Here is a 13,480-nt window from a genome sequence, read left to right on the forward strand (position 1 = left end):
CCGTGTGCACTTGTGATGAATTGTATTTGCGTTAGCTAGCTTTTACAAGGACATATGATGTACAATGAGTGTCATGTTGAAAAACGTAAATCTTAAAGATTCTGATAATAGGTCAACATTATAATTTTCTGCTTTGCATGAATATTTCCGGATTCTTTTCAGACTGGAACATCTGGCAACGGTAAAAACAACTCCGACCATTGATTTAAAATTACAATTCATGCACTTGTGTTTCCCGGATAATCTAGGTTTGTTGCATGTGCGCCCAAGAACAACACTCGCGATTTTGACTTTGATGAGTAAACCCCCTTTGTGGAAGTCTGACGTCAGTGCGCTAACTAGTCTAATTTGACCACGTTGTAGGAGTCAATTAACGTCAGAAAATGTAAACATCTAGTTTTGTCTTTGAAAAAGAAAGTTACTGGAGCAGAAAAGACTGCATGCCAGAAACAGAAAATGTAAGTACGTACATTGCTAGGTAGCAAGCTAACAGAGTGGCTGAACTAACATCTGCGTGATGGCTATTAGCACGGGGTGACATAAAGCAGAACCTAACTTACTTGTTACTCGGTAGCTATTTAGCCGGCCGTATCACATTATTTTGAGATGTTTTAATATATTTACACTCAGTGCTCCAACATAAGTTTTATAGATTTTGTTCGTTAAAGGGTGTTGCAGTGGCAAACAGCGTTCCTCAGCAATTCTCCGAACAAAATGTGCTGTAAAACGACACGTGCAGTTACATTTAGCGAGGTTTTCGGGTTGATCTATACTGTGTTTTCTTTGGGGGTTCAAGTTCAAGAAAATAATATAACTTAAACGTCGACACTGGCAGGTTCACAGAGAGCCATGGCTTGGTTCTGCAACGTAGAAGCTACAGTTTTATCCAATCAAACTTGCATTTGTCAATAGGCATACGTGAGAAATAAGGTCAGAGATTGTTTTATTAACTAAATCCAGTTTTCCAATAAGCCGTCATTTCTAATTAATAGTTTTCAGTCACGTGATTGCTCTGACAGCCTGGCGGGTATTGTTAAAACATGGCGGCTAACTGGGAATTATATGGAGGTAATGCACAAGCGGGTCAAATGTTCTACTTTAATAGCCCATGAAGGTTTAGATCACCTCACAAAACATGAAAAACAAATGTATGCAAACTTACTGCAAGTCTTAGGCACTTGTGACCCAAATACAGCACCCGCTGCCTTACAGGGTAAAAAACAGCGACATCCCTGCTGGAGCTGAACTTTGGGAGATGAGTACATCTACCTTGTTGTGGATAATCCATCCCCTTACACTATCGAAATGAACGCGTACAAAAGTAAATATAGATATCTGTACATTCGATCAGGGTGGGTCAATAATGCTATTATTTGAGAGGTGGAGAAGAAATTATTCATTGTCAAAGCGAAGTTGGGTGCTAATTTACCTAATTACCGGCATTAGTTCTATGGGTGGTCAGTGTAGCGTAGTGCAGCCAGTATAACACGGAATCTTGTGACAAATGTACCGGTACTATATTATAAACGTTTTCCCAATGTCAGGTAAACCATTCTTGTTTAAACGACCCACCATTAACAAACTGTGTTGCTGTGGAGATTGGTGCGATTTTCTCCTGTATTAACTTTATTTAGCTAACGTTTAACACAATAGGTTTCGCTAGCCTCACTAACGTTAGCTAGGCAATTGGAGTTGGTTGCATCGGTGCAGACGAAAACAGACCATGTCATTCATTACAATGATTACATGTAGATATGATTGCAAATACAATATATATGCGGTTAGCCCATCCAAGGGAACTGCAACTATCTGGCATTTTGAAGTATAACTAGAAAAAGTTGCACAGTTGTCGATGGTGGGCAATTGAAGGAAACTTTGTTTTGCCTTTGCACATGGGCGTTCCCATGTGTCGTGACGTCACATGAGAACTATCAGTACGTCACTAGTGGTGGAGAGTGGGCACACCCCGGCAAAAGGAGGTGCAGAAAATAGCGAGCCTGTTCAGTTAGGAAACGCCTACTCCTAGTGTCAGTCTATGGTGTCAGTATGCCAGAGATTTTATCTTTTTTGTTTAACCTGGTACCTAATTACATTCACCTGTTGTAACCTGATGCCTAAATAAAGACAGACATTTAAACCTGCAGTATTCCATATCACTAGGCATGGAGTTGAAAATAAGTCTCATAGAAAAAAAAAAGCTAGTCCACTCTCTTGACCATGAGATCTGATGTTTTATTAATGAGAGAACTGTCAGAATGTCCACCCAGTTCAATCTCGCACCATTAGATTCCACTTCCTGTCCACTGGACTTCCTTTCCCATTGGAGAGTGTAAAAGCAGATGGGTCTCCAACCTTGCCCCTGGAGAGCAACTGTCCTGGTAGTTTTCACTCCAACCCCATGTATATGCAGCCCCATTCTGTTATTAACTGTCTATCAGATGTGCTAAATTAGGGTTGGAGTGGAGAACAGCCAGGGTAGTAGCCCTCCAGGAGCAGGGTTGGAGACCACACTCCCTATCCTTTTTGACCCAGCACCTCTTCTAACCTCACACTTCTCCCCCTCCGGCTGCTCCCTCAGAGTCGAGGCCAGGAAGAGGAGGATTAAGATGTGGAGGTACGGGCTCCCTGGCTATGAGCTGAAGCTCATTGGGGAACTCCAAAAGCAGCAGCACAGCAGCCTCTACTGTGACACCCTGCTGCAGTCTGAAGGTGAGCGGGGGGGTCCGGGGAAGACACTAAATTATAATGTGGGCTGGGGGGGTAGGGGCGGGGGTGTATTCGGGTGAGGCTAGGATAAGAAAAGGGGAGTGAGATATTGAGATGGGGTGGTCCCAGGAAGTAGGGTTGAGTTTGATATTGGGGGTGGGGGCACATTTTGTATATTTTTTTTCCAAGTGCTCTTATTATTGGGAGACCAATTTCCAACATTGGAGGGGGGGGGGGGGGGGTGGTCAGAAAGGGGATGGGGAAATGTAGAAAAATAAGAACAGGGAGGGTGGGCCCCCCTCCTCGCTGTTGGCCTCCTTTTGGTGTGTCTCCCCCCCACACCACCCCCCCGACTGACCTCCGTTCACGACCCACAGACGTCTCAGTTCCAGCCCACAGCTGTGTCCTGGCGGCCCTGAGCCCCTACCTGTCCAGGGCCCTGGCCGCAGACCCGCCCCCACTACGCGTTGGCCAGAGACGGTCGCTGAAGCTCCACACTGTGGGGGCTCGGACACTGCTCAAGCTGGTGGGCCTCTTCTACTCCGGGAGGCTGGAGGGAGAGGGCACCGAGGAGCGCGAGGAGGTGATGGCCGCGGCCTGTAAGCTGGGCGTAGGTTGCCTTGTGGAGGGGGGAGGGCACGGGTGGAGGACGGGATGTGGTCTCAGGGAGGCGGGCGTGCAGACAGAGCATTCGGGGAGGGGGACCGACGTGGCGGTGGGGACGGGGGCGGAGGAGAGGAGAGACGGAGAGACACAGGTGGAGGCAGGGACCCTCGTGGACTCGGAGACACAGACCGCCGACAACGAAGGGGGTGATGACGCAATACCGCAAACCCCACTGCCTGACGTCCTCCCTTCGATATCTCCCTGTCCGCCCTCTCCTCCATGCCCACCCCTGCTCCCGACACCGAGCGGCAGTGAGGCGTCCTCTGGCGTCCTGAAGGATGGCCGTGCCCCGAGCGGCTATCCCAGGCCGCTCCAGTCGGGGAGTGGCGACCCAGAATGCTCTGTGGCAGTGAACAGTGTGACTGAGAGAAGGGTGCAGACTATGACGTGGGGAAAGAAGAGGAGGCAGAAGCAGCTGATGTCACACACTGGGCAAGGAGAGGGAGGAAGAACAGGAAGAAGGCCGTGTTTGGTTAAGAGAGGTAAGAGCTGGAGGCAATTTCGATTTTTCAATCGTCTTTTAAAAAAGTCTGCTTTTTAGCTACTCTTAGTGATTTATATCATCATGTTGGACATACATTTTGCTTTTGTTATGTTGTAAATCCATTGGTGCCTTTAAAAAATATATATATTTGTCTCTTTCATGCATGTTTTGTAAAGCTGCACTTCCCAATCCTCTCCACATTGGCCAGAAGAGGTTTCACATATTCAAATCAGTTACTAAGCGATTTCACATTTCAGTCATGCAGCAGGCACTTTATGCAGAGCAACATCTCCAGATAACTAGCTGGTATTAACACACAACCCATTCAAAGGCAGTTCATCTTAGCCAATGTAGTAGCTGTCAACGTCTATGCCAGAAGAATGAAAAAACCCTCTGAGACCAGAGATGGTGGAAAGAAGGCTAGAGACTTGAGAGTTGCCTGGAGCTAGGGAGGGACAGGTCCCCTTGATGCGGCTTTGGCATGCGCCGTGAATTGAGTAATTAAATCAGGTGTGCCAGTTTATGGCTAGCGCAAGTATGCAGAATGCCTGATGGTTCCAGAGGAGTTAGCCGGAGAACTGGCACTGTGAAGTGTCACCCTGATTTGAAATTTCTTCAGAAAAATTTGTAAGTTGTGATTTGATTCAAGGTGTGCTGGAGAGAAGGTGCCTGGCCAGACTGAAACAGATGGATACCCAGAACTCAATCAAGGTGAAGCTGAGGAGGAGGACCAGAGGACAGGTAGGTTTTGTGTGGGTTCAATGGCACCCTGTATTGAGCAACAGGGTCGACCTGTGCCAAAGTCAATCGGAAAGCAATCGTTTTTTCATATTGTAAAAGGTGGTGAGAAATCTCAGTCTTTGGTGCTAAACTGTAATTGAGTTGAACTATTAATAACTAATGACTACCTGAATATAACTGACTCCACAATTTGGGTCGGTATGTTCATACCGTAACATGTTAGAGTAGGTTTAGTGGACTATGTACAATGAGTTCTGAGTCATCAGGCAACGAATTGAGAAAACTAAACCTAAATAAACAGGCAAAATTCAAATACATCAATTTAATTCGCACAACAACTGTCATTTCACTACATTTCCAGAGGATCTGATTGGCTGTGGGCTTCCTTTATGGGGCAGTTTTGGACGTACTGTTTTTCCCTGCCAATACGAGCAACTGCTTTCACTTGCCGTCCAGTGTCGAAGCCTGGTTAAAGTCTAAGCCCTGTAACAACTGCTGACGGTTTTCTCAAGACAGCTATCCGATTGATTGACAGGTGTGGGAGGTGGTAAATTGGAGGGAGAGGGTTGGCAACGTCCCATCATCTGCCCGTGCGACTGTCCTCGCCGCGTTGAAGGTGAGGGGAACGATAACTGAATCTCACTTGCGCTTAGCCACGTAGCCTAACATCCATAATTCACCTGTGTCACGAAACGTCTGATCCCCACCCACTCTGAAGATATATTTCCTAAACATTTATGTCAAAACTCTGTTCAGATGATCCCCGATTAAGGCATCGTGTAGCTGTCGAAACCGTACATTGTCTAGGTGTGCCTTAGAGCAGTAGGTTCTCTAACCTTTCTGGTAACTTTGCTTCTTTTCCTCTCAGTCACGGCAGGACAAGAGGACAAGCCCAGGAACTAACCAGTGCTTTGATTCACCCCAGTCTACAGTCCTCTCCCAGGGTAGCCCCCCTACACCAGTCCCGCCCCAGGGTACTCCCCTAAAACCAGTCCCCTCCCAGCATACTCCCCTTAAACCAGTCCTCCTCCGGGGTTCTCCTCTTGGCCCTGCCTTCCTCACCCCTCCACCAGACCCACCCATATCTCCTTTAGCTCCACCCCTCTCCCAGCCACCCCCCCTCGGTGCCCCCATCCAGCACCTGACCCCACACCCCACCCAGGATCCCCAGCATGGCTTCCCCCAGCCTCAGGTAATTTTACTTATATTACAGAAGAAAAAAACAGAAAGATCCACCACACATTTTAGTGATCGAGAACAACAGTCCATTTCCATTGAGGTCCTCCTGTGTTGACCAGCAGGTGGAGGAATCAGAAGAGGAGATCGAGAAGATGCTGGAAGACATCATGATGGGGTTGAACATACTGCCCCCCAGGGTTCCGCAGAGGAACTGCGACCAGCACCACCTCCACCGTGACGGCGGACCGCCTGTCTGCTTGTGCCTCCCCGGCCACGCAGCGCCACGGCACTGTGAGGAGCGCGGCACTGTTTGCTCGGCTACGCGTTGCGTGTGTTCCCATCGCTACACAACAGAAAGCGAGGATGCGTTGGCGAAGGGAACAGGTACAGGTCTTTTTTTTAAACTGTCGTGTGTTATATGAACTACCGTCTTTCTGCGTTTCTGTAGTGAACGATAAGTTCACTATAGAAATGCTTTACCTTCCCGACTAATCCAAGCCTGTCCCACTACTTCTTGCACTTATTGGCTTATCTTTCTCGCGGCTGTCTGTTTTCAATAGATACATATTAGCATGTGCCCCTTGCTGCCGCTTGGCTGTAACTCAGTTGCCACCAGCTTCATCCACAACTCCTTCTTTTCTTTTTCTTCTCAAGCCTTTCACTCCATCACCTCCTCCCATTTCGCCACCACAACATCTGCCACCTGCACTTTCACCCCCGACCTTCACGTGGAGCCGCACCCTCTGAACCCTCACAGCCTCCTGTGCTGTGGTCACGGCCCCGCAGACCTGGCCAAATTTGACCGGGCTCCCTGTTATTCAGGTGCGCTCCGGTGCTCGTCTGGTCACTCCCGGAATCATGAGGAACTCCGGAACACTCAAAACCGTGAATTTCAGCCCCGGAACTCCCAGAACCAGGTGGTTGCATGCGATGGCGGTAGCAGCGCCGTAGCTGTCGACTCTGGTCTTTCACTTGGGCCTCTTCAGCTAGATCAGGCCCTCCCACATTGCCGGGCCTCTCTATCATACACAAGGGAAAGGGATCTAGATCCGTCCCGGCTGGCTTCTGCAGCCCATTCCGAAGTTTTGTCAACCGCAAGGGAGCCTGATTGCCCATCGATCAGTGGTGAGACCTTTGCAAGTCCAGGGAAAGGAAGAACTCCCCCAAGTCAAGCCAATGGTGACGCCATTCCAAGTTATAGGCATGCCGGAAAAAAACTGGTAATTCCACAAGAAAAAGAACCAATGATGTCCACCCACAGTGTCCCTTCCCCTGCTGAAACAGAACCACAACACACAGGACTACATTTCCCAGGAAGATTTGTAGGGCAGCGTCAAGGAAGTGGAATCCAGCCTTCCCAACTCAGTCCTGCACATTGGAAGGAGCTATTCCTGCCAAAACATCTCTCACCCATCCATTCGCCAGAACCCCCACTACCACCTTCTCCAGTGAAACGTTTCACTAAAGTTCCTGCCACTCCGTCCCATAGAGTGCCTCAGCTTTCAAAGCTACCAAATTGGCTTTCCCCCAACATGGCAAAACTACAGTTTCCCTTGGGCTCCATGCTTCACTCGCCACATTGCCAAGGAAACCAGTGCCCATCTGAGAAAGAGCAGCTGACCGATGGACAGGGCAAGATGGCTAGCATTCACTGCAAATCACAATATGCAGGTAAAAAGGAGAGCAAGAAGAGGATTAGGAAGATTGTCACGGACACCAGTGAGACGCAAATGTTGGAGAAACCCAGAGCCAAGACAAAGAAAAGAGACGTGGATGAAACGTGGAATTCCCCTAGGAACCTAGCGACGGCCCGTGTAAGGAGGAACCGGGCTGAGGAGAAACAACCAGAGAACGATGACACAACGGAGCATCCTCTGAAAAAGAGGAGATGCAGTCTCTCTATACAGGATGAAGCCGTTGTAAAAGAAAGTCCTTCAGTGAGTGCTGCAAGTTTGAAGCGCAAGCATAGGGAAAACCCCATGAATGGACGGGTTAAAATTGGTCTCTGCTCTGTCAGTCTGTCGAGCAACAATATCTTAGCCAGGGATGAATTAGGAAGGTTCCCCTTCGACACCTCCACATTGTCTTCATACAGCCTCGATGAGGAAGCCAAAGGACCTTTGAAGGAAACAAAGAGGCTGAGGAAGAGAACTGACAACCCAGCAAAGGTGCTCCGAGCCAGGGATGGCGATGTGAAAAGTCTCCCTATCATTTGCACCAGAGTCAGGAGGCTCTCCTCTGTGAAACTCCACCAAGAAGACAAGAAGCCTGACATCGCTTCTGAAACTGGGTTGCATCTGATCCCAACACCACTACCATCCCAGAAACGAAAACGAGGTAGACCCCGGAAGATACAACCAAGTGAAGATCAGCTTTCCACTGCTACTGGTTTAGTTCCCCTTGTCGAAATGGCAACGGGCAGCAATAACGGTGAAGAAGTTGAGTGCAAAAAGGAAAAAGGAGAGTTGAATGGAAAGGGACACGAGAGCGGGAGAAAACACTTTGCGGGGCTGTTCAAGAGTCTACCCTCCCTTCCTGAACCTAAAACTGATTTTCACAATCTTAACCAGCAGAGAGCTCATCCCAGTGTTTTTGATCCTTCCAACTGTTCACAAATATTACCCGCCACCAGTTTGGAATCCCAGCTGTCTGGACTGCCCCAGCACTCGAGTACAGAACAGTCTGGAGAGACTAAATCCGACAATGACCAGGTGAGCACCCCTGCTGTAATGCTGACCACCTCCAAGGGTCAGGCAACCACGGTGTCTCTTAAGAAGTTCAAAGAGCTACTGAAACACAGGCACCAAAAGACAAGAAAGTCTGCAAAAAGAGAAAACAAAGAGACAGAATGTGGAAATGAAATGGACAAAAGAGGTGAAGGGAAGTTACCAGAACCAAAAAAAGTTGACAGCAATGAAAATGTATCAAGTGAGGTGGAAGGACACACAGTTTTTTCCCAGTCTGTAGAAAGGAATTCTCCCACTGGACCAGTTGTTGTTGTTGAAATCCACAATCAGGAAAACCAAGCAGTGAGCAACCAACCAGAGGAAAAAGACGAAGGACCTAAGATCAGCACCAAATATAACAGCCACAGTGAATCTAAAAGAAAAAATGCTGAGGACGGAATCAATTTTGAGAACGCAGAAAATGACAAGGTCAGAGAAATTGTGTCCAGAAATTATGTTGAGCTGGCTCCCTTGGCGACGATAAAGACAACGGTCGCTTCTCAACAGACAGATGAGGATGAAGGCCACAAAGAAGTCACATGTGGGGTTACCAAAGACTGCAAAGAGGAGCAAACCGATTCACAGAGAGAGACGAACGAGATGAAAGAGGACCAAATCAAATCCGACGCAAAACCTAAAATCGGGACCGTTCAAGAGGTGGAAGACAGAACGGAAGATGAGTATTTGGAGATGGATGTTTTTAAGGAGACTGGTGCTGTTCAGGTCCACCCGACATTTGGCTTCACAGATACGGAGGAAATTAGTGGAGAGGTCCAGGTGGAGGAAGTGGATGTAGAGAAGGAAGAGTTTAGCGTGAAGGCCAACGATTCTACAGTGTATCCTGATGCTGGTAAATCAATAATGAATCTGAATTTTAACCTTTATTATATTTAACACTTGTGTGAGACACAACCGTTACTTGCAGTTGCCTTTCATATTTAAATCCAGTTTGAGCTATGATGGTATACATTGTTATCTTTTTCAAATATTGACCCTGGGCTTGTCCTCTTTTCTTTCTCACTTGGGAAGAAGGTCCTGGTGTCAGAGAAGTGGATCGAGGGTGTTCTACCGTTGCATTCATCGGACGCACCCCCGATGATAATGTCGACGTCCCTCGGGATGTCAAAATTGCCGCCGTTGCCCCAAATGCGGCTGACTTGATCCTCCCAACCCCTTCGGACTTTGGATCATCCCAAAGAATCACCACCAGGTCCACGATTAGCTGGGAGTCGGAGGAGGAAGAGGAGGCGGTGGAGGTCGATGTTCTGGAGTGCTCACCGGGCATCCAGCCAAGAGTGTGGGAGACTGGGCTTGAGCAAGGCTCCACAGAACTGACTGAAGTAGATGAGGACTTGGAGGAAGACGAGATTGACGTGACCGGCGATGAAACTGGTTGACTGCTGGTATACTCTTAGGAATTTGTTCATCTAGAATCTGTTCATAAAATCTTAAATTTACGAAGTTGCTGTTAAGAAATGTATGTAGATTATACAGCACACAGGCTAGCTTTGTATGTTTCTTTGGCAGCTTTTCTTATATGTAACTTAAAATCTGTTGGAACGCCAACAGATTTTAAAGGATGTTCTACATTTCAAAGACTGTGTTCTTGTGAAGGCTACCATCCCTAAGAAACCTACCTCTTTAACACCCTTAACTGTCAGTGCAGCCCCAAACTACCACACTGACTTAGATTATTTCACTAAATTGTCAGTTTTGCTTTGTAAAACACCTTGGGTGGGATTTTTGTTATTGTACTGTCCCTCCACAAAGTTTAAAAAGATCTAGACTAGATTCTTCAAGGAAGTTACTCTTTTGTTACATTTCAGGCCTATTGACAGTGTCTGACTATAAGTGAGAGATCTATGATCAATTTAACCTTAAATTATAATGAAAAAGGGCACTGGATCCTATATTCTCAATCCTGAGACTGACAATATAAACCCAGATGTTAAATGGTTCTTTGTTTCTACCTAATTTGGTCAGTCAGCGTCCAGTCAGAAGCACTTCAATGTTTTTATTATCTACTTAATATCATGTTTTGACAAGTTCTTTATTTGTACATTTTCTGTAAATGACAACCTTCAAGGGTGTCATGTAAATAGAATAATTTTGTTTTATTAAAATGTTTTTCTCGACCAGCTGTTCAAAAATATTTTTCTCTCTAGTAAATGGTGTTGTATTTCATTAACTTAGCTGCGGAACCAAACTTGCTTTGTAAGCTCATTGTAGTAAGATCAGTGTGTGAGCTCTTAACTGCCACTCATCTAGCCAGTCCAACATCAAGCCATCGGTGGTAAAAAAACAAAAAAAGGATTTTGATCATCTGTCGCATGGCAATAAGCGGTCTTTAATACATTGCTCAGTAAGGTAAGTAACTAAGAGTTTCCGTATTAACAGCTTTAAACATTATAGCGTTATTAGATTTATTTAAATAAAATAATGGGTAGTGTAAAATGCATTTGAACATGAGAAATAGTTCCCTCACAGCTTTTTGAATCGGTTTGTATGCGCAACTTTATTGACAACGGAAGTGGTACCGGAGGAGGGAAAGAGTAACACACGTGCATTCCTCCTAGTCTGAAGGTTAAGTAAGCCGGTGGTCGTTGCGTTTGTTAGCCACTCACAGTAATAGTTACGGTCAGATTTTGGAGATAGTCTAGTCCAACGTGAGTTCGCCGCAGTCATGGACCCAGAGAAGGCACAGCAATTGGCGGCGGAGCTAGAAGTGGAAATGATGGCTGACATGTACAATCGGTAAGACTGGATAGCTAGCAGTGTGAGATTAGCTTGCGAGTAAACCTTATTTCTCATAGGAAATGCAGGGATGTGCTACTCCCCGTGTAAAAGGGCTAGTAGCATTTTTCATTTCGCTTATCCCATGACGTGCAATTTAATTCAAGCATTTTCTTTTCCATGTTCGGTACTGTAGTGTAGATTCTCCCAGGCTACGCCGGCTGCAACTTGGTTTTAGCTGTCTAGCTACTGAACTTCAGACCAATTCAGGACGCGGTTTTAATCCACACAGCTACATACACTGAGAAAAGGCTACAAGGAATTTGAAACGTGAAAAGTCATACCAAATTGTTAAACTATCCCTTAACCAGACCGCTAACCTATTTTTTAACAAATTCTGAAATAAAATGTCAGCTTGCAAGTCAGTAGTGTCCATAGAGCTTTTTCTACATTCAGTTGCGCCTTGTCAAATGCATAGTCAATTTGTTTGTATTGACAGGTTATATCTGGGTGAATCTCAGAAGCATTTCTCGCATCTCCTCATGCTCAAAGTGAAGCAATGAGATTTAGGCCTGCCAATGCTCTCACTCCCTCTCCTCAGTGTTATTCAGCTGTTTTGAAAATGTGCTGTTTAGCTTGAACACCTGGGTGACGCTTCAAGGAAAACACTTGAGTCACCACCCAATTATCATAACCCATGACTAAGTCTCAACGCTCCTCCCGCTTCCTCCTTGCAGGATGACCAACGCGTGTCACAGGAAGTGCGTGCCCCCCCACTACAAGGAGGCGGAGCTGTCAAAGGGCGAGGCCGTGTGTTTGGATCGCTGTGTGGCCAAGTACCTGGACCTCCACGAGAGGCTTGGCCGCAAGCTCACCGAACTGTCTGTACAGGATGAGGAGATGATGAGGAAGAACGCCCTTGGGCAATAACACTGAAGCATGAAATGGGGGGGGGGGGGTTGGCTGGTGATGGCGAGATGGGGGTTGCATTCAACTTTAAAAAGCATGGTCGCATTCCACGCAGACTCTTATCGATGTGTTGCGCGTCGTCAGCCAGGAGTTGCACGTCACATCAACGACTGAGCCGTCTAGGGTCAGATTGCAGCGTGGCGATATGAGACCCTGCACGACTGCAGTGTGGTCAGCCTGGAACGCCACCTATTGCATCGGGTTATCCAGGGCGACGGTCTGATGATTTAGCTGAGACGTTGGATCAATTGTGCCAGCCGCTGGCGATTTTCCCCCCCTGGGTAGTGGTTTCAGTGCCACTGTCCTGGGCGGACCCATGGGAGCTTTACCCACAAGACCTTCATTTAGAGGTGCCTGTCACCTAGCAACATGTCGGTGTAGTCAATGTGAGAACAATCCCTGGGTGTGCTGATCAGACTGCGTTTGTTCATTGGTGTTTAATTTGTGTGTTAATAGCTTGTACTAATGTTGTACCAAGTTGTCTTTTGTGTCATTTTTCTGTTAATTGAGTTTTAAATAAATTGTCATTATATCAATGGTGTTTTTAGTAATGCCTACTACACAAATGGTCGTGTACCTTTTTTTTTTACTGTGATCTTTTTCAAGTATGTATGCTAAGGAGAAAATATTGTTTACAGCAATAACCTGGGAGTCAACGGTTTTCCTCAGGATAGTTTTTTCCACTTGTTGACTTAGGTATTAGAACCAACAAACTTTAATTTTATGGCCTGGCACACTACCCTGTAGTTGTTCTGCCCTTGCGTGATGCTGTGCTTGTTGAACTGCGTTATGCAATGACGAAGATGCCCTTTGTGACCGTATTCAACACTGAACATGGTGAAAAGTAATGTTCAGTTTTAATATCTCATTATTGAAATTTGGTGGACACATTTTCTTTAGAAATTCCCTGTGGGTTTCTTGAAAAACCCTATTCCAAATCAAAGGAGAAATGGAGGAAAAGTGGAAAGCAAACTTAGCTTCTACTGCCTGGCCAGCTGCCTCGTTCTAAAAACATCTGTGGCCTCAAACAGATTTGCCTCCGGAACAGCCTGCATTTTAGAGGCATGACTTTTATTTTATTTTTCTCCTCAGAGGACTCAAACTTGGCTCTAATATGTTGCTGCAGATTTGCTGGCAACATATCTTCTAACCACATCATCCAGTCCCAATCCAGTGTGTGATCACATGTCTACAGAAGCCAAATATTTTTTCAACTTCATCAGTAGAGTTTGATTTATGAATGAAGCTGCAACCATTCTGAGAGTTCCAACCCCTT

General features: G+C 46.4%; 3 protein-coding genes across 4 annotated transcripts; all 3 read left to right on the top strand.

Annotated features, from left to right (window-relative positions):
- Nucleotides 1-46: 46 nt before the first annotated feature.
- On the top strand, nt 47-8,471 carry LOC105020888. Its single transcript, XM_034290923.1, has 9 exons — nt 47-458; nt 2,579-2,709; nt 3,084-3,854; nt 4,506-4,597; nt 5,133-5,213; nt 5,466-5,789; nt 5,899-6,160; nt 6,431-8,383; nt 8,440-8,471. The coding sequence occupies exons 2-9, from the start codon at nt 2,607-2,609 to the stop codon at nt 8,469-8,471; spliced, it is 3,618 nt and encodes a 1,205-aa protein (XP_034146814.1). The 5' UTR covers nt 47-458; nt 2,579-2,606.
- Nucleotides 8,377-10,665, top strand: LOC117594126. Of its 2 annotated transcripts, none has more exons than XM_034291147.1 (2): nt 8,377-9,352; nt 9,532-10,665. In XM_034291147.1, exons 1-2 carry the CDS (start codon nt 8,506-8,508, stop codon nt 9,897-9,899), a joined length of 1,215 nt encoding a protein of 404 aa, XP_034147038.1. In that variant the 5' UTR covers nt 8,377-8,505; the 3' UTR covers nt 9,900-10,665. The 2 variants fall into 2 exon arrangements, with proteins under 2 accessions (XP_034147038.1, XP_034147039.1); XM_034291148.1 differs by having other exon boundaries at nt 9,535-10,664.
- A 367-nt stretch (nt 10,666-11,032) lies between these two features.
- timm10 (translocase of inner mitochondrial membrane 10 homolog (yeast)) lies at nt 11,033-12,764 on the top strand. The gene is made up of 2 exons (XM_010888222.4): nt 11,033-11,256; nt 11,973-12,764. The coding sequence occupies exons 1-2, from the start codon at nt 11,186-11,188 to the stop codon at nt 12,163-12,165; spliced, it is 264 nt and encodes an 87-aa protein (XP_010886524.1). The 5' UTR covers nt 11,033-11,185; the 3' UTR covers nt 12,166-12,764.
- Nucleotides 12,765-13,480: the final 716 nt, after the last annotated feature.

This window comes from Esox lucius, chromosome 25 (assembly GCF_011004845.1).
Source record: "Esox lucius isolate fEsoLuc1 chromosome 25, fEsoLuc1.pri, whole genome shotgun sequence".
Classification (NCBI taxonomy): Eukaryota; Metazoa; Chordata; class Actinopteri; order Esociformes; family Esocidae; genus Esox; species Esox lucius.